Genomic DNA, 18,970 nt, shown 5'->3' on the forward strand with positions numbered 1-18,970 from the left:
CCTTGAGAAAAATACAAATCTTTGAGTGTCTATGTCATAACGTAAAACTAAAGCCAAATCTATGGAGGACCTGGACCTCTATAAAGGAGTTGCATCTGATCTTGTTAATTACCTGTGTTGATTAAGCTTTTACAACACTCCCTAAAGGAAGCCATGTTAGCAAGACAAAGATGTAGACTGTGGCAGCTGCTAACGTATAGATATCATTTTATGCAGCTGAGTACTGTGATACATGCACAAGTCATAATCTTGTCATTAAACGGTTATTACTTGTCAAGTACCATGTTGGCTTGACTAAAGGAGTTAACTTCTAAGATGGTGGCAGGCCTTAGCGTTAAATTGTGTTGAAAGCTTCCTTGTAAATCTTTCTCTGTGAGATGCTTAATCAATAAAAAACTTAAAACATACAGTACTGACCAAAAGTTTGGACACACCTTCTTAATCAAAGAGTTTTCTTTATTTTCATGACTATGAAAATTGAAGATTCACAAATCGTTGGTTTGTACTGGACATTTACAGTATGATGCCCCAGGCGCATCTATATTTTACTTAACAGAGCGTAGAGAGGTTGTTTACTGCACAGCAGCTGCCATCCAATGCTATGATGTACCTAGCATGTGTTGAGATGCAATTTCTACATGTTCTTAAAATGTATATTTAAAATGTAGATTTTTGATCGCATATTTATTTCCATATCATTTTTCTCTATTTTCTGATGCTAAGGACAGCAAATTCAGAGCTCACCAGAAGTGCTTAGACAAAACGGAAATGCCACTGGTAACACGGTGCTCCTACACCCAATTAATTTGCTGTAATCATTCCAAGTGAATAATTCTGCTCTCTGCTGCAGATTAAATGAGCTCAAGTGAAGCTGGATTAAGAAAATGATCCTAATAATGTCAGTTTGTCTTCCTCTAAATCGCTCAGCAAGAAAGGTTTTGCAGCAGCCTAGTTAACCTCCTGAGACCCCAGCTTCTATTTGTTTTTTTTTTTATTTCCAAGTTACATGTGATCTGTAGGACCTAATACGTTTAATAACTAAAGTCTGTCATGATGCCACAAGTAGTTTAAAAAAAAAAAAAGTCCTTATATGAGGACATTTACATTATCTTTGTATTTTATTTTATTTTTTTTGCAATTTGGGACTAGAAGATCCCAATGACCATATACACAAAATTTCAGCCTTTTACTGTTAAAAAATTATAAATGGTGAGTTTGAAGTGCTTGTTAATGATACAGCTGTACTTTAACGCTATATAATAGGCCATTTCCCAAGTTTAAATGTGAAAACAAACTGGGTGGAAATCATTTCAGCTAATAAAAGGGTCCTAATGGTGCAGAGCTAAATACTCTCTTCATCTCTGTGTCTAAACAGCCATGCACTGCAGTGTGTGCTGTGATGGTTTCATCCCTTCATTCATTTCAAATAAACAGACATTTTGCACCACAAATAGTTTGAAAGTATTGTTACTTTACAGGACTGTATACAGGATGTTACTTTCCCAGACTGTTATTGGCTTATGATTGTTTTTGTGGGGGAGGGGAAGCTGGGAAACAGGCAGCTGCTGCAGAGCAAACACTGAGCTCACTCGGTGTTATAATTTTTTTATTGGACTGGAGTAAAGTGTTGATTGATGAACATCAAGCTTAAAGCATTAAATGATTCAGAATTCTCAGAGCTGTAGTGTTTTTCTCAATTCAAATATGCATTTGAATAGACTAAAAGGCCAAAGCTGCACATACATCTCCATATTTTCAGGAGGTGCATTCAATACTAAACACCAGTCAAGTTTATGCCTCAAATGGAAGAATAAAGAATCTAGATTTTTTTTTTGTGTGTGCCTTTTTAAATCCTAAATAATGCTGCCACCTAGTGGCAAAACTGCAACCTTGTAGCCTTTGAAACAGTGCGACCTATAGAACATTTGTATTAATAAAAATAAAAAAAAACTTTTTATCATATGAAAACTCTACTTTATGCTTCTGGGACATAAAGCAAGAACGACTGGAATAAATCACTGATGTTTGAAGCATTAAAATGTTTTTTACTCGTATTCATTTCATTAAGATTAATTGTGCAGTACTAACTTGATAAATTGTAAAATAGTTAAAGATATTCATTTTTGCAAGGCCCTATGTGGCTTCAGTGGTATAGTTCCTGTAAAAACAGCAATGAAACAAAGCACAAAATGCCCTGTAGCATTTGTGCTGCATGGATTAAAAACAGCTATAAGCTTGATACCAAATGTTGCTTGTATGAACGTTAATTAGCCCTAACAAAATGCATCAAAACAAATTATTTCTGAAGGTCATGCTCTGCCAGTGATATACTTAAACATCCTGCAGATAGATCAATAGCTTGCTATGTGGCACCATATGCTTTTTGACTGAAAACAATGGTTGGTACCAGGATCTTCAGAGATAGAAAAAAAAATACTTTTTTATTTTTTTTGTCATTCTTTGTGATTAAATAACAAATGGCTTTAAACTGTGATGAAATGAATCCCATTTTTGCTGGGTTACAGTATATACAATATATGGATCTGCTTGGTCAGCGGTTTTAATGCCCCTTAACTTAATATTTCAAACCAAAAAAGAAAAACCTTGCAAAAACATATAGAATCTCTTCAGATTCTGTGCCTTTTTATGGGGCTTATGTTCTTATTGATGGACAGTCCTCATAATTCATTTCAGGCTGTGTAATGGGGCCTTAGTGGCTCTGAGTTTATCCGTCCAATTAGTCAATCTGCCATCCAGGATAAGTCTCTTGCATATTTTTCTGTTTTTATCGGGTGTTGTCACAATTAGATATATTAGATAATCGAATAAATAATACCATGCAAAGATAACTTAAATAAGCTTCTCAAACTATCAAAATCAATGTCAACCATAAGCAAAATGCCAACCTCTCAACCAATCTGTTTATTTGACTGCTGACTTTACTAAACTTTGCAAGCCAAAATAAAACAATGAGCACCAACAGGTTCTAAAGCAAAGGTTTTGATATGGCCTGGTCAATATTGAGACTAAAACGTGACTGAGATGCTGCGATTTGACCTTAAACCTGATTAAAACTCCTTAGTGAGGCTTAAATAAATCATTACTGGGAAAAGGATTGGGCAACATTTCCTCCACACTGATGTAAGCGAGTCATTAGGGGCTTATACACACAAATTAACCAGTTATTAGATAAAGTAACTTTTTTCCACATGGCCTGGCTGGCTTTGATAGGTTCTCTCACTACCCTAAATGAACGGAGTCATTGTTTTCAAAAACTGCTTTTTGTTTTATTCAGATCATTTTTACTTGATATTGAAATAGATTTTATGATCTTAAGATTTTAGTGTGGCAAATAGGAAAAACGGAATAAAATCAGTAAGGAGCCAAATGCTTTTTACACCTTATAACATTTGACTATAAATCAAATGGCACAGACCGCAGGTTGTTTATAAACTACTATTGTACCCGAAGTTTGCCCAGGAACCAATATCAGATATGAGATAGACTAATTTTCACATTAAATGAATATATGTTAGAGTTGATGTGTTAAAAAATGGTGGAGAAATTACTTTGTCTGAAAGGTCTGCTGCAACCCAGTCACTGATGACAAAAAGTATACATATATACTATATAAAAGCATGATATAATTTCTTTTTGTCATTTTACCCTTTACATGGTTTGTTTAGGGCTTGGGAAAAACAGTAGTCTTGGAAAAAGAATATGGATTTTTTTTTAAAAGAACTTCCAAATACGTCATTAAGATACAGTATGTGACTAAATCTACTGTTGAATGGGTCACTAAACACTAGAAACACAACATTCAATTCAGTTTAGTTAATTTATATAGCAGAATCTCACAACAAATGTCTTGGGATACTTCAGCAATCAGTTCAGTCCGATAAAGCAGACAATTGTGCAAATTTTTATCCTGTGCAGCAGTAGTTATTTTTGCATGTAAGTCAATGGTTTTTGCTTCAATTGCTTAAACTTTATCCAAGGAAACCCGGCCAACTGCACCAGTTGTTAGCTTTGCAACAGTTACTTAGGTATAAATCTTTAGCAGAACTTGGCACAGTGTGTTGGCCTTGTACCATGACTAACTGGCAGTAACACCACCATGACTTTTACCATCTTGTCGATCAACACCAAGTATACAACTGCGGTTGTACTTATATAGTGTTCCTTTCGTTGAGATGCAACTAAAACCATTTTTGTTCCTGGGAAGATTCTTTGTTTATCAGGCATGTATATTGACATAGGTATAGTAACAATAGGACTGAAGTTTATATTTTCTTCAAAAATATGCCTTTTGATTTACAAGACTGTCAACTAGAGTTTACAGACGATGTGCCACAGCTGCAGTTAGTTTACACTGCCAATGTTTAATTTCCTTTATCCTTCCCACATATTGTTACTCTGTAGAACTTTTCGCTGCATTTACTCCTTCTCTGTCATTTTTATTATGTTCATTGAGCTTGATGAAAACATCAGGGTATTGCTTTTGTTATAAAATATGAAAGATGTACACAATCAAAGATTTAGAATGGGATGAGATTCTGACATTTTGTTCAGTGTATCAGGGAATAGTTACTATGCAGAATTATATGAAAACAACAAAAAAATTCCCAACTGAGAAAAGTGAAAAATGTTAGAGTTATGATTTTGATTGGTGCATTTATTTAGAGAATTTCAAGTTTTAATAAATTCTATCTGCACCCATATAATGATTTTAAGCATTACAACAGAAACCTTACAATGGAAACTATATATGATACATTTTAAGGAATTTGAAGCGGAAATGAATGGGTTAAACAAACTTACTTAATTTATGAAATTGCGTCTTATTACTATCAATGATTATATTAGAAACATGAAAAATGTAAATGTATTGAAGAAAAAAGCATAGTGCTGTTTATAAATTTTCGGCAGGGAAATCGGCATGTTACAGTATTTTAAGTGGTGATGTCACAGCGTTGGTCGGTTCTGTAGTTAGTATTTGAATACATTGGTAATACCTTTCACATTTGTAATATAATCATGGATTATAGTAAGACACAATGTTGTAAAGATTGACCATTTTATTTCCACTTTAAGAACTCCTCTTCCAGAAAGGAAGCTGCCAGTTCTTGCTTTGTGGAAGCATCCCATCTTTTTTTCCCATCCCATTAAAAGCATCCTGAGGTTTTTCCATGCAATAGGTTTTAGTAGAGGAAAGCTAACCACCGTAGAGGACAGCTGCGTCACCCTCTGTGATTCCCTTCATGTAGTGGAAGTTCACAGTGGCATGGAGCAAATAAACTCTGGGTCAGATATTTGCGTCGACCCCCCAGGCTGTTATTTCCACTGACTAGCCGGGAATGGCTGGGAATACATTGCAAACACTTAGGTGGATATGAAAGACATACAAGACGGGTCAGGGAAAACTGTTTTATAAAGCAGATCTCTTCCACACACTTTAAACTCCTCTTGCAGCATAAAAACAAATTACAAACTAACATGCCAAAGTAAGTATGTAACCATATGACAGAAGATTAGTCCAACACACCCAAACTGCTTGCTTGATTCGATCTTTCTGTTTTATCACGTTGCATCCACAACTAAATATCTTCCAATGGGATCTTATGCGATGAACCAACTTAAAATAGGGCACATTATCTAGTGGAAACAAAAAAATTTATAATTAACAGTTTTATATTCCTAAATAAGTTTCTAAAACGTGTAGCAGACATATTTTTTCTAATCTTGGTATAAATGCAGCTGTTTTACTAAGACTTCTGAAGTCTGTTAGGGAACAATTAGTTAAACAAACATCATCATGAAGACCAAGGGACACAGCAGACATGTCAGCGGTTAGTTAGGAAAAAGGTTCAAGTCAGGTTTAGGTAGTAAAACAAAATCCTAAGCTTGGAACATCCCAGAGTTCCACCATCCAACAAAGAAAATGTGAGACTCACTTTACACAGGCTGTGTTTTTGAAAGCAAATGCTTTTCCCTGAATCTAATAATCCTACTGTTAATTATCCACAGGGACAGGTAGGCTTATCAGGTTAGAAGGATAAATGGACTTAAACGTACCGCAAAAACAATCTAGAAATTAGTAAAAATTTCTTAAAATAAATGTATTTACCCTCAATTTGAGTAGGTAAATAAAATACTGTAGTTCGCCAATGGATTGTGATTTTTCACTTTTAAAAACAGATAATTTGATGATATGCACTTGAAATAAAACAATTCAATAGTTTTTTTCTTATTTCAAATGTAAATTGTCTTATTTCGTTTACAAAATGTCTCACTTACCCGCTCTATTCAAGGAAAAAATGCACTTAGTTTAAGAAAAAAAAACTTTTTCATATTTATTTTTTTTTTGCAGTGTGTAGGGTCATCCTGTGATAAAACGTGTTGGGGCTTGCAAAAGATATAGCTCCAGGTACAGCGTTTTATATTGCAGTGGGATCCCGAATATACAGCCGGAGCAACAGTAAAGATCTTTAAAACAAAGCATGTTTATGTGTCATCATGGATGAATACTGACAATTGGCCTTAATAACAGAATTTCCCTGAAGGAGTAATCTCAAGGGATAAAAAAAAAAGTTGAGTCTAAGTCTAATACATGATGCTCTTTAAAGATTTTAATTTAAAGAAGTTAAAGCTATACATAGTTCTGCATCCCATTCATAATAATTCTAGAAAGTTTTGGCCTATTACATAGTATGTGGCACTGCTGTCAGAGAAATCTGTAAAACTGCAATTCATAAGGATGCTTCTGTGAAGCACTGTATAGAAGTCAAAGACATACAGAATAAATTCCATGTAGCGGTTTATAGACAACAGCATGTGCCTATTATTAGATCCTTCTGGGACAAAGAGTCCAAACTTTGCACCTTTCTTCAGATGTCCTTCCAGATGTTTGGATCCATTTGACTTACTGCATGTGGCTTTCAGCTGCTGAGGCACTATTCCAGTTCATCATACTCTGATGTGCTGATGGAGTTCATCGCAAGTGTGTGTAATGCTTGCAAGCTATGTAATAAAAAAAAAATGTTTACTCAGTGAACTTTTTTATACTCTATGTTGAAAACTATACAAGTAGCCATTAATAAAACAGAAAGGAGAACAAATTAAACCGCAAAGCAGAACTGTGAAGAGTGCATATTTTGTGTCAATCCTCACTACGCTGTGCCACACACAATGCTGACCACAAGCATTCTGTTACTTTGCGTACAGTTTGGTCTAAGTATCCATGTATACCGCACAGAGGTATTCCCTGTGTGGCCTAACCACATGGTGAAGGTTTGAAGCACCAAAGTAGAGCTCACCTCCCAACAGTCTGCAGGCCACAGGTAGTAAATGGTTTGCACCATGTGACCTGTTGAAGTCTAACAGCTGTTTTATACCTTAAACTTGAAGTATGACAAAATATTTCCACCTCCTGCAGCAAACAGAAGTCGTCTGAAAATAGAACAAAGCTTAAAGTTTTGGCAGCCTCTGTTGCTGCCACAACGTCTCTCTACAGACCCAGCTAAGATGCCTGTTACGGGGCCCATGTGTTAGCATGCCATCATCTACCCATGATGGCTCCAAAACAGAACCTGCCTTGTCCCAATATGATCCCCAAACTTCACACCATGACATTTTCTTCCTTGTTTGTCCGACAGTCTGCAAAAAATCCAGCTCACCAGTACTCTAAGCACAAAATGAAAAATACAGAGAAAGCTAAAGAAACCTTCTCTTTTAAGCAAAAAGTATGAGTCAAACATTGTCTGGTTCATAGGATTTCCCCCAGTGTGATTCAGTTACTGGCAGAATGGAATAAGTGATCCTACTTATCCAATAGTTTCTTGAAGCTAAGAACCTAGGCATTAAACAAGTTGTAATTTCTTCATGACAGAAAAGTGATGATTGTGTATTTATGTACAGTATATTTGCTTAAAACTTCAGGAAATACTGTTTACTATTTTGACTTTGATTATTCTTAATATCGAAGATATTAGTGCATTGTTTCATGGTTCTTACTGTAGTTTAAAAATGATGTAACATTTTGCACATTAGTTTTTCAAACACTAATTACAACTGAGGACATCTCAAATGCATTCTATGTTAGGGCTGTGGGTTCCTGACTGGAGTGGCCATGATGGAAAAAAATGTTATGAGTCCCATTTGGGTATTTTCAAACCCAGTCCTTATGGGTCATATGTTGGTGAGGTCCAGATGGTGGGCCTACAGAAGCACGTGCGCTTGGGAGGCATAAAAAAATAGCACCATTATGTGTTTTTGGAGTTTTGTTTTTATATGTTTGTTTTTTCCACCATTTTTTTATGCACTTAGTTACTTTCTCTCTTCCCTTCTCCTTCATGTATGTCAAGTAGTATCACATCCTCTTCATCTACAATAGAAGCATTATTTAGGACTGTGGCAATGAGATGCAAAATGATAAGGACTTTGCACGTCATCAAATTAAATACCTGAATTCATTTTATGAATTTTTGATTTGGTAATAATAACAATAAATATGTTATGTGAAGCATAATTTTGAATCTATGCAATTTAAGGTGGACAAAAATTAAGAAAAGTTTCTTTACTAAGAACAGTTTCTTTACTCCAGCCTGCATACATATTTTCCTTTTCCATCATCCTAACTCCTTCATGTTTACTCCAACGGCACACTAACACTCCTTTAAGCAGATGTGCCGACAAAGATGTAATTTCCAGCCATGACAGAGGTTTCCACTGTATAGCTGTTTAAGGAAACAGGAACAATTCTGCAGGGTATAAGATGATTTTCCACTGTGATCTCCCATGTGGGAGAGGTCAAAGGTTCTGAAGCAAGGAAACTGGCAGGGTGCATGCAATGAAATAAAAACAATTTTTCAAAGAGGGGGAAACTTTAAAAAAAAATGCATTTTTTTGCATCATTGATTTCTTCTCTTATGCTTTTTTATCACATCTTAAAAGCATTCAGATGAATACACATGAACATGTTTTCAGCAAATAATCCAATTATCCAAAACAAACTGGCACTATGCTTAAATATTATTGAAGCTTGTTGTAAATGATTCATTTTTAGTGATTAGCCCTTTTTTTTTTTTTGTTTAAACAGCCAAACCACAGCTCTATAAGCATCAGACCTGCAGAATCCATGCATAACATAACCTGCCCGGGAACATTAAAGTATAAAATATCTTGAAAAGAAATGTATCATGTCACAATCTAAAAAAGAAAAAGAGAGCATGGTAAGGGTTACTTAATGGAACAACAGTTTGGCTTACAAAACAACAACAAAAATGAATCAAAGTCTTGATTCATATGTTTATGAAGCTTTGATTTTACTAAACCATTGCCTGGAAACTCTCCAATCTGTCTAAATAAAAGCCTTTATTAGCGTTACAGTGAAATTACACAAACACACAGGATCAGGTTCATTTGGCCAGCTCCCGACTATTAATACATTATTTTACATGTTAGAAACCTCTTCTACTGATTATAACATTTTCAGAGTCTCACAACAAACCGTTACTTTCACCTCAATCTAAATCTGTGCGATCCTTTCAGCATTCCTTTCTCTCTGTCGTCATGGTAGCAGCAGGACAGCTCTGCTATATAAGGTCCTCCTCTTCTGCGTCCTGAGCCACAGCGACAAAGGGTGTTTAAACCTCTGCTTTACTTGTAGAAGGAACGAAGATCAAACCCTGAGCCATCGGACTTGGTAGACTTTTTACCCTGCGTTTTTTTTCTTATTTGCTCTTCTCTGGAAGATGGAGAATCTCTCAGCTAAAGCTGTTTTATTTTTCTTAATGACTGCACAGGTCAGAACAAAAATTACTTTTAAAGTTAAACCTAATTTAGTCTAACTTATATTTAAGTAAAATAACTGCTTTTGTTAGCTTCCTGTTATTTGCAACCTATGATTTACAAGCTATCTAGAAAATGATAGCTCCATTAATCTATGTTCTGAGTTTCTAAATAAAGTATGTAAAGTTTATTAATTAATTAGTCACTCAGTCCCACTATGGCTTGATTATCCAGTTTGATTTTGAAACCAAACTAAATCATTCTACCTTCCAATCAGAGCTTTGCACCGACCTGGGCTCAGGTATGTCCTCGGAGATGCCACTGTCCAGAGGAGGTCCCTATGTGCCTCCCAGGGGTGTCCCTGGTGCTGGATGACTGTGCCTGCTGTCTAGTTTGTGCAGGTCAAAAGGGCCAAGCCTGCTCTGAGATGAAACCCTGCGACACTCGTAAAGGACTACAGTGTGATTACTCCGTAGATGTTCACAAGAGGACTGGTATCTGTGCAGGTAAAGTCCTTGCAAACAATAGCCATTAGATATGCTATTCAATTGTTGTTTGTTTGTAAATCCATCACACATGCTCTCTCTGTTTTGTATCTTTCATCCAGTCAGTGTGGGTAATGTTTGTGTCCTGGATGGTTTAGCCTATCAGCATGGCCAGATATTCTTCCCCAGCTGTAAATACCAGTGTGTGTGCCAGAATGGTCAGATAGCCTGTATCCCTCGCTGCAGCCTGGATGTCATGCTTCCTGGGCCTGACTGCCCAATGCCACGAAAGGTCCAGGTGCCTGGAGAATGCTGCGAGAAATGGGTGTGTGAACCCCAGACTAAAACCAGCGCACTGGGTGGCTTTGCCATGGCTGGTAAGTAAGTGCAGTACATTCAGATCTGAGATGTTATGTATGCCACAGAACAAAGAAGAAGATAAAAATAGTGGAAACAGTAAAGAAACAATAGGAATAATGGGAAGTTAATATTTTTGCAATGATAGAAGTAAATTTACAAGGTAGATCCACAACAATACAATCAAGCATCCCTTCGTCTAAGAAAGTAGGCCAGTTTAGCACAATCTAACATTTTGTTTTTCTGTGATCCCTCAGCCTACCGTCAAGAAGAAGTTCGCAGCTTTGACGGCTGGGACCCAAGAATGAACTGCATCGAACAAACCACAGAGTGGGGGGCCTGCTCTAAAACATGTGGTATGGGGGTGTCCACCAGGGTTACAAACAAGAATGATCGCTGTGAGATGGTGAAACAGAGTCGGCTCTGTATGATCAGACCCTGTGAGGACCCGCAAGGGCAGGCCACTCATGTTTCACTAACGGTAAGCTTAATTTAGTAATTTCTTTATTTGGCATGTAATCCCTGATATTTCAGAGAAATATATACTATGCAATAGAGCCTGTAATGGCAAGGAGGGCCAATTTTTAAATTTAGCGTTTAACAATTTAAGAATACAATGTAACTAATCCAAAAATGTAGATAGTGTAGCCTTCACCATCTATCCCTATTCTAACCTCAGTGCAATACTTCTGTAAAGCCAAAAGAGTCCCTGATTTTATCTTGCTTTATGTTCATACATACATACCGTATATATGTGTGTATGGGTGAAACTGACATTGGATGCAGGAAGAACTCAATCATTTGTAACATGGTGACTGAAACATGAGGATATTACTTATCTCTTAAAATACAAGTAAAAAAAATAAATAAATAAATAAAAACATTTTGAAGCGCAACTTTCATTTCAACCATGATGTTCTGAGTAATGAATACATAATTTAAATTGGGCAGACATTAAGAATATATCATCTAATCAATTTTATATGTTGAAACTTCATCCATTAGTCAACCCCAGTGGGAGATGTGTCGACAATCAGAAACTGTCTCCTGGATACTGCCCAATTAGCTGATAGCTGTAGAGCAACGCTGGATAAGAAAAATACCAGAGTCCTTTTGAAATTAACTGAAATCTTGATTAAAAAAAAAAAAAAAGAACATATCTACATATATTTACATAGCTACAATCCAAACTAATAACATCTTAAAAATTCATAAATAGCATGAATTTATTAATAAATAAATTGGGATTAAATACATTTTAATCATTTTTACCAGAGTCATCATCCATTGTTGAAACCACTGGACCAATCCACTTTGTCTGACAATCATCATGGGATAGGGTGGGCGACTGAGGAAACACTAATGCTCTGATCCATAAGAAACTAAAAAAACAACACAATTGTGAACTGCAGGGTTTGTTGCAGCACTGTAATGTAATTTGCCTATAAATCCAGGTTTTAATGTTAATGGTAACCCATTAGCTAAGGTTAGAATTTTATATAACTAGCTAAAAATAATATAAATATTTGTTTTGTAGCTCATGTTAGGAAATATGCAATGGTTTAACTGATCTCTATTTATTCTCTGGATATCCGACTGGCCATTGTTAGTTCACATTGCTATGAAGTCACCTGCTTTCATATTGGTACTCCCTAGATAGACCGTCAAAATGTAAATAATATGTGCGCTACAGCAACGACAATGATTTTCTCATTTTCAGGGGGGCTTAAGACTTTTAAAATAAATATAAATTCATCATTTTGACACACACTTGCTGTTTCACAGCATCTGTAGATTACTGTAGATTTATGGTAAAAAAAATAGGCACATCACATTGCATATTCAGTATGAAATCTTTAAATCATTTAATGCAACATTTTATATGAGTCCATCACAACAAAATTAGTGTGTTAATGGAAAATAATAATACTGTACTATACTAAGAATATTAAACACGCACACATACACACACCCCATCTAATGATGTGCCTAAAGTGCTAAAGTGTGGATGTACATATGAAAATTGCATATTGTTGCAGCCAAATGCTTGGCATGTTTATGGCGTGACTCTGTGGGAATAGGGATGGCGGCAAGTGACTTCAGGTTTTCGGCCTATCGGATATCCAATAAATAGAGATCAGTGAATGGTTTGCTTTAAAGTACCCTTTTGGCCCATGGCAGCATTTTATCTTGACCCTCATAACTTCCTTTATCATAGCGCATCATTTTTGCTAATGTATTTGTGAAGTAAAAGTAAATATTGTTATTTGCAATATATCGTGTTTTCCTCCCCCAGCAGAGAGGAAGCATATGCCAGAGAGTTGTAAGGAGTGAAAAAGCTGTTCATCTTTCCCATAATAACTGCACCAGCATCCTGTCCTACAAGCCTCGCTACTGCGGCTCTTGCACAAATGGCCGCTGTTGCACCCCCCACAGGACCAAGACTTCTCTAGTGGATTTCCAGTGTTCAGACGGTAAAACAATTCGCAAGCCAGTCATGGCGATCCTGACCTGTGTCTGCCACACCCATTGCCCCAGAGACAATGCTTCGTGGGAGCCATCACAGCTCCAACATGGTGGCGTGAGAGTATGAAGTGTCCAGATTGCAGTTCCAGACTCAAAACTATCTCAGACAAACCTTTTTATCCAAACTATGTGCTGCATGGAGTCCAGGTAATTAGTATAGAGTACAAAGATTTAGGATGCGCATAAAAAAATTAATTATTGCCAGGATATGAGAAAAAGCTTAAAGTCTTATGACTGCCGGACCAGTATGTTTCCCCTAGCCAACTTTAAAACAATTACATCTCTTACAAAATGTAGAATTTTTTTGCTGTTTTTATTTCTCTTTTAATGCACAGAACAACAGCGCAATAATCAGTTGAAAAGGGACAATTTTTATGACTGTAAAAAGTGACTAACAATAGCAAACTTAATTAATATACATTGCTTTTCCTGACATACCACTTTAAGCATTTTACCCTTATCCAGTGGCACTTACAAGGGGCCAAGTGCCCTACATAGGGGCATCTAAATACATGGCAGAAAAAAATTAGAATCAAACTTCCATCCTGATTACTTTTAAACCATCACCTTTTGGATGCATTTTAGAGAAATGCACCACATCAAATGATTAAGATAAAAAAATTCAGAAGAGAGATTGCTGGTGCCCTGGTGACTGGTGGTTTAACTGGGAGGGGCACTACAAATGAACATGTTGCTATCTCGGGCAGGTTCTGTCAAAAATGTGTCAAAACAGTGTCCTTTCTGGCAATGTGGCAATAAGAATAATTGTATTGATGCCAAAAAGATCCCAACAGATTTTACTTTCACAGGAGGAGCAGTGCGGCTATTGCCATAGTGTTCTGTTTGATTTATGCATATAAATAGCTTTATTATAATTCATCCAGGGAGTGTTACAGATCATATGGACACTGCAATGTAAGTGGAAAAGGAAAGGAAAAACTGAAAAATAAGGAGAAAAGATGAAAGCAAGAGGAGATTAAAGGGAGATAATGATAAAAGATTTTCAGTGTGCTTCATCACCTGCAAAGAGATGTAAAAAAAAAACAAAAAAAAAAACAGCACAACCAACGGACATGGTACAAGACATACAATAAAGTAACACCTAGATACTATCGCTGAAGTATAAGTAGTGAAAAATGTTTTTTTTTAAAAGGGGGGGGGGGTCTCTGCCCAATTTATATTGATATAATGTTTAATTTACTATAATTTAATATTTGTTTAACTCTCCAGGAGAGAGATGTAATTTTAAATGTAACTGTGTTACATCCTGTAGACAAATTAGTTGGTCTGAACTACATTATTACTGAGTTCTATAAAAGCGCTTTGACTCTGTTCTCTTAAGAGCCTTAGTGATTTCTCCAATACTTGCTCTAAAAATTGTGCTTTATAGCTGTTTGTAGATAGATGTTACCTGTATATAAAAAACGCGCCCTATAGTCCGGTGCGCCTTATGTGTGTGTTAAATACAGAAATGGGACACATAACTGAGAGTGCGCCTTTTAGTACGGTGCGCCTTATGGTCGTGAAAATACGGTAATTTAAAACAACCTCGGTTAAAGAGTTAAGGTAAAAAAAAAAAAAAAAAAAAAACAATTTTCAAAAAAGAAAACTTTAACAGTAAATGTTCTTCAGAGTAAAATAGCCACCAAAATACATTAGTTTTTATTTCTTATGCTTTTGTTCACATAGGTCAGACATTTGGAAAAACTGTGTACTTTGACATGATCCCAGTAAGGGTTCATCATATGGAAAAAGGACACTGTGGCGCCTTGTTTTTCACATCTCACTGTAATATTTGTTGATGTAAAATAGATTTCTTTTCATTTATGTGTTTTATCTTACTCAAAAAAATTCTTGATTTCATTAGATTTTTTATTCCCATTTGGTGTGGTTATTTGTTTTTACTAATTTGTACATACCATGTTTTCTTTGATGCATGTTTGACTGAGTGTATGAAATACACGGTGTTAAAAGTGTATGTTTTATGTGCTGTAACATTTTTTGTCTTAAATATAGTTGATTGCTCTTATTTTTGTGAAATTCTCCAAATTATTTAAACAAAATTAAATATCCAACGTTAGATATATAAGTGTTGGGAAATTCATTATTTATGCTTTCTAATAAAATTCTCAGACAAGCTGTCAATTCTGTTGAGACTGGCAAATAGGAACACAGGCACGCCCATGAAACATTTTTGAAATTGAGAAAATTCCTGAAAGAGAGGAAAGACTTAAGTTTTGAGAGAAAAGAGAAAAGCTTTTAGAGAGAAATCTATTTTTGAGAGAAAATGTTTTCACTCAAATTGCAAAAAAAATAAATAAAAAATTTGAGCTTTTTCTCCTTGGAAATCATTTTTCAAATTTAAATGTATCTTTATTTGTTACATGAAACAATACTTTCCTTTTCTTCAGTCTCAAATAACATATTTTTTGGCATTCAGTGTTTTTTTTCTTCTCTCCAAAACATCAATTTTACTTGTAAATTTATTTTCAAATATTTAGTTTTAATTTAATAAAAATACAAAAATAACTCCATATAGTACAGCCATAATCTTCCATACCCATAATGGAGTTAGGACATCAGCAGAAATCAATAGTTAGAATAGGAATGGCTGACAAATGTCCCCCTCTAGTGGTATAGTAGTATACACTGTAAAAAATTATGCATTTACCTTTAAATATGAGCAGGAAAACACCAACCTCAGCATGTGAATTCACTAATTAATTCTAGCACACATTCTCTTACGTGACTTAAATTATAAGCATTAATGTAAGCATAATAATTCATTTATTAATGAAAACATAACACATTAACCCAGAAACAGCTTAAACTACATAGACATAAGTATTTAGTATGTTAAAAACCTTTAAATCTAGTTACGAAATGTGCAAACACATTTTTCCCAACCCAAACAACTTTCAGTATACATTATAGTTGTACATACCACATGATTTACTTCAACTGAGTATACAGAAGGTTGCCTAATAGAAGATTCACATCTGTTTGAGTTTTAATTCAACCACAACAAGGGATAAACAAGGCTCCAATAGATAAATGGATCTATCCAATAAAAAAAAAAGCCTAAAAATGTTGATGCAGCTTGAACTCTTTTTAATCCCTGGATCCAGCCAAAAAACTTAGGCTGAGTGGGTGCTAGCAAGCGCATTTTTTCTCTTCTGTGATTGTTTGCTGGGCAGAGATAATGAGACTTTCTTTGCTTTTTTTTTAAGGTTGTGATGTCAGCTTTCACACGATGTTTCTTAAAATGATCTACAATCTCCTTGATTGTGATGTTAACACATAGTTTTAGTGTTTTGCTGAACCTTGTATTGCACAGAGGACACAGCAGCCCCCCCACTCCCCTCCGGTGCCTAGTCAGGCAGGCCTTGCAGAAGCTGTGTCCACATGGAGTAGAAACAGGCTCAGTGAAGACCTCCAGACAGATGGAGCAGCGTAACTGATCTTCAGTCAGGAAACCGCTGGAAGTGGCCATTCTAAGTGAATGATATAATATACCATCAGTTTATACACAAGATAAACTGCTTTACAACGTAAAGAACAGATAATGCATATTTAACAGGTTTGAAATAGCATTAGATATTTATAAAAACACATATGTCCTTGCGGCATCTTCAGTAAATCAGACCTTTTTTTAACTAAAAGTCAGAAAACCAAATATAAGGAGGACATAACAGTGTAATTTTGATGTAAATAGCTTATGTTCCCAAACCCATATGCAAAAATATATGATTTTTGCTTCTGTCTTGATTGCTGCTAGTGGAGGAACAAAAACACTGATGGGCAGCAGATTATTGCAATGAAACGATTTTCAAGGAGCAAAAAGAAATGAAGTCCAGTTATGAGAAAATACAGAGCATTGAATCATGATAAACAAAGCAAAATAAATGTGCAGCGAACTATGGCAACGAGAGAGGCTAAATACTAAGAAGCAAAATTATATAGCAACCAGGTACTGTAGGTCAAAGCATTGGAATGGTAAACAGCTGAGACAAAGCAGGGAGGAGAGGAAAGCTAACGTGTTAATAAAAGAAAGACTGTAGCTGAGTTAAAGCAAAGAAGAAACCTCAAACCAAGGGGGTAAAAAACATATTTTATGAGACAAAATCAAAAATGTACAGAGAAAGGAAGAAAGTTCATAACTAATAACCTCAACACAAGCAAAGAAAGCAATGTGGAAAACCAAAAATATTAAGACTAAAATTATCTAAACAACTTAAAAAAACAAACACTTCCTATCTGTTTTCTCTACATGCATGTTACCATAATGTTCTTTTTATTTTTAATCAGTGTATACACTCAAATTTAACAGAAAATAAACAATACAATTGAAAAGAAAAAGTGTTTTCTTTCAAGCTGAAGAAGTACAGTACTAAGTAAGGTATTTATATCACTGAGGCTTAGTGGTTGGGTTGAGATCATTGCATTAGCTTTTACTCACTCATCAAACCTGCCTTGCCACATAAATACATTTTGTAGAAGTATAAGATATAAATTATCATTAAGACAACAAAGTAAGTCACCGATATACAACTTATGCACATACAAAAATATTCCAAATTCAAAAGTTTCTAGTAGAATTTAGACAGCATATTTTCAGAATTTTCTTAACAGCGATGTTTACATTTCTAAAATAATTTGTCAGAACTAATATGATTTTGTACATGACTTTTACCTGCAGATCTGCTCAATAGTCAAACAAAATAGATGTTTGGTAGATTTCTTAAGAATCAGGTGCTCAGCAAACAAAAAGTATTTGCTGTAAAACGAATGAACAACCTGTTACACTCCACAAAAGGTTGTTAGTTATATGTAATATCCAACATTAGTTTGAATTGACACTTGATAAACAAACTCCCTTTAATAAAAGAAAACCTCACCTTCTTCTATGCCGAGTCGAGTTTTATGTCTCAGTGTGTAATTGACCTTTATGTTTTGCAATGTTTAGTTTCACTTCTCTGATCAGATGTGCTCCTCCTAGCTTCACTTGTTTGTAATGTGTCAAAAAGAAAGCAAGACCTAATTGTATAAAATACAATGAAGCATTAAAAAACTCAAATAGGAGCAGATGCTGACTATTGATAGGGGCAAAACAGAACAGATCTGATTGATCCTGATTGTATAACAGCTGCTTAGAATCTTTTTCTTTTGGCCATTTTTGATAACACATTTCAGTTTGTGTACAGGAAGGATACCTGGAGAAAAAAATACTAATTACAGTGCTGACTTGTTCAAATCTAAACAGTATTTGGCACCATAATAGACAGGCTACAATAACCCTCAGCTGTCTGCTTGATTTGTATGTGTGTGGTGGTCCTGTCTTGGCATTAGAGAGAGGACAATTTCTCTGATTAGTTATAAACCCTGTCCTGGTCCTCACAAGCTATTTTGCTAACAGTTAGGAATAAGGCTAAGATGCAAATTGGGTGTAGTTTAGGTTTAGGGTGATGTATGCTCTAGTAAAGGTTAGGGTTATTGTTAGGGTTAGGGCATAGAAACAATCTACATAGAATCTACATTTGCCAACGGTGTAGGTGATTTTTGGGTTTAACTCTAAACTGTCTGATCCTGCTGCAGTTTTTTATTTTCATCTTTTAAAATTTAAAAGGTTTCCCGAGCAAATGTCAAGAAACTGGCTGTTACTAGATGCACTTTTTAATTAACAGCTCATATTATATCTTTATAAGCCTTGGTTTATGTGAACCTATTTTCTAATGAATGTTTATTGAAACACTGAATCTGTTTCTGTTCCTGACCATCATCTTCTGTTAAACAGATGAGACAAGGTTTTAAGA

The 18,970-nt window shown here is 35.4% G+C and overlaps 1 protein-coding gene across 2 annotated transcripts; it reads left to right on the top strand.

Moving 5' to 3' along the window:
• The first annotated feature begins 9,568 nt into the window (after positions 1 to 9,568).
• LOC107084403 (protein NOV-like) lies at positions 9,569 to 14,135 on the top strand. 2 transcript variants are annotated; one of them, XM_015374215.1, is made up of 5 exons: positions 9,569 to 9,803; positions 10,067 to 10,295; positions 10,397 to 10,651; positions 10,889 to 11,112; positions 12,931 to 14,135. In XM_015374215.1, the coding sequence occupies exons 1-5, from the start codon at positions 9,753 to 9,755 to the stop codon at positions 13,222 to 13,224; spliced, it is 1,053 nt and encodes a 350-aa protein (XP_015229701.1). In that variant the 5' UTR covers positions 9,569 to 9,752; the 3' UTR covers positions 13,225 to 14,135. The 2 variants fall into 2 exon arrangements, with proteins under 2 accessions (XP_015229701.1, XP_015229700.1); XM_015374214.1 differs by having other exon boundaries at positions 9,575 to 9,803; positions 12,928 to 14,135.
• The last annotated feature ends 4,835 nt before the right edge of the window (positions 14,136 to 18,970 follow it).

This window comes from Cyprinodon variegatus, unplaced genomic scaffold, assembly GCF_000732505.1.
Source record: "Cyprinodon variegatus isolate N-32 unplaced genomic scaffold, C_variegatus-1.0 Scaffold99, whole genome shotgun sequence".
NCBI lineage: Eukaryota > Metazoa > Chordata > Actinopteri > Cyprinodontiformes > Cyprinodontidae > Cyprinodon > Cyprinodon variegatus.

Coding starts and splice junctions, on each gene's coding strand:
- LOC107084403 (XM_015374214.1), top strand. CDS start 9,753: ATGGAGAATCTCTCAGCTAAAGCTGTTTTATTTTTCTTAATGACTGCA. Junction 9,804..10,066: donor TTTTCTTAATGACTGCACAG/GTCAGAACAAAA, acceptor CCTTCCAATCAG/AGCTTTGCACCGACCTGGGC. Junction 11,113..12,927: donor CCACTCATGTTTCACTAACG/GTAAGCTTAATT, acceptor TTCCTCCCCCAG/CAGAGAGGAAGCATATGCCA.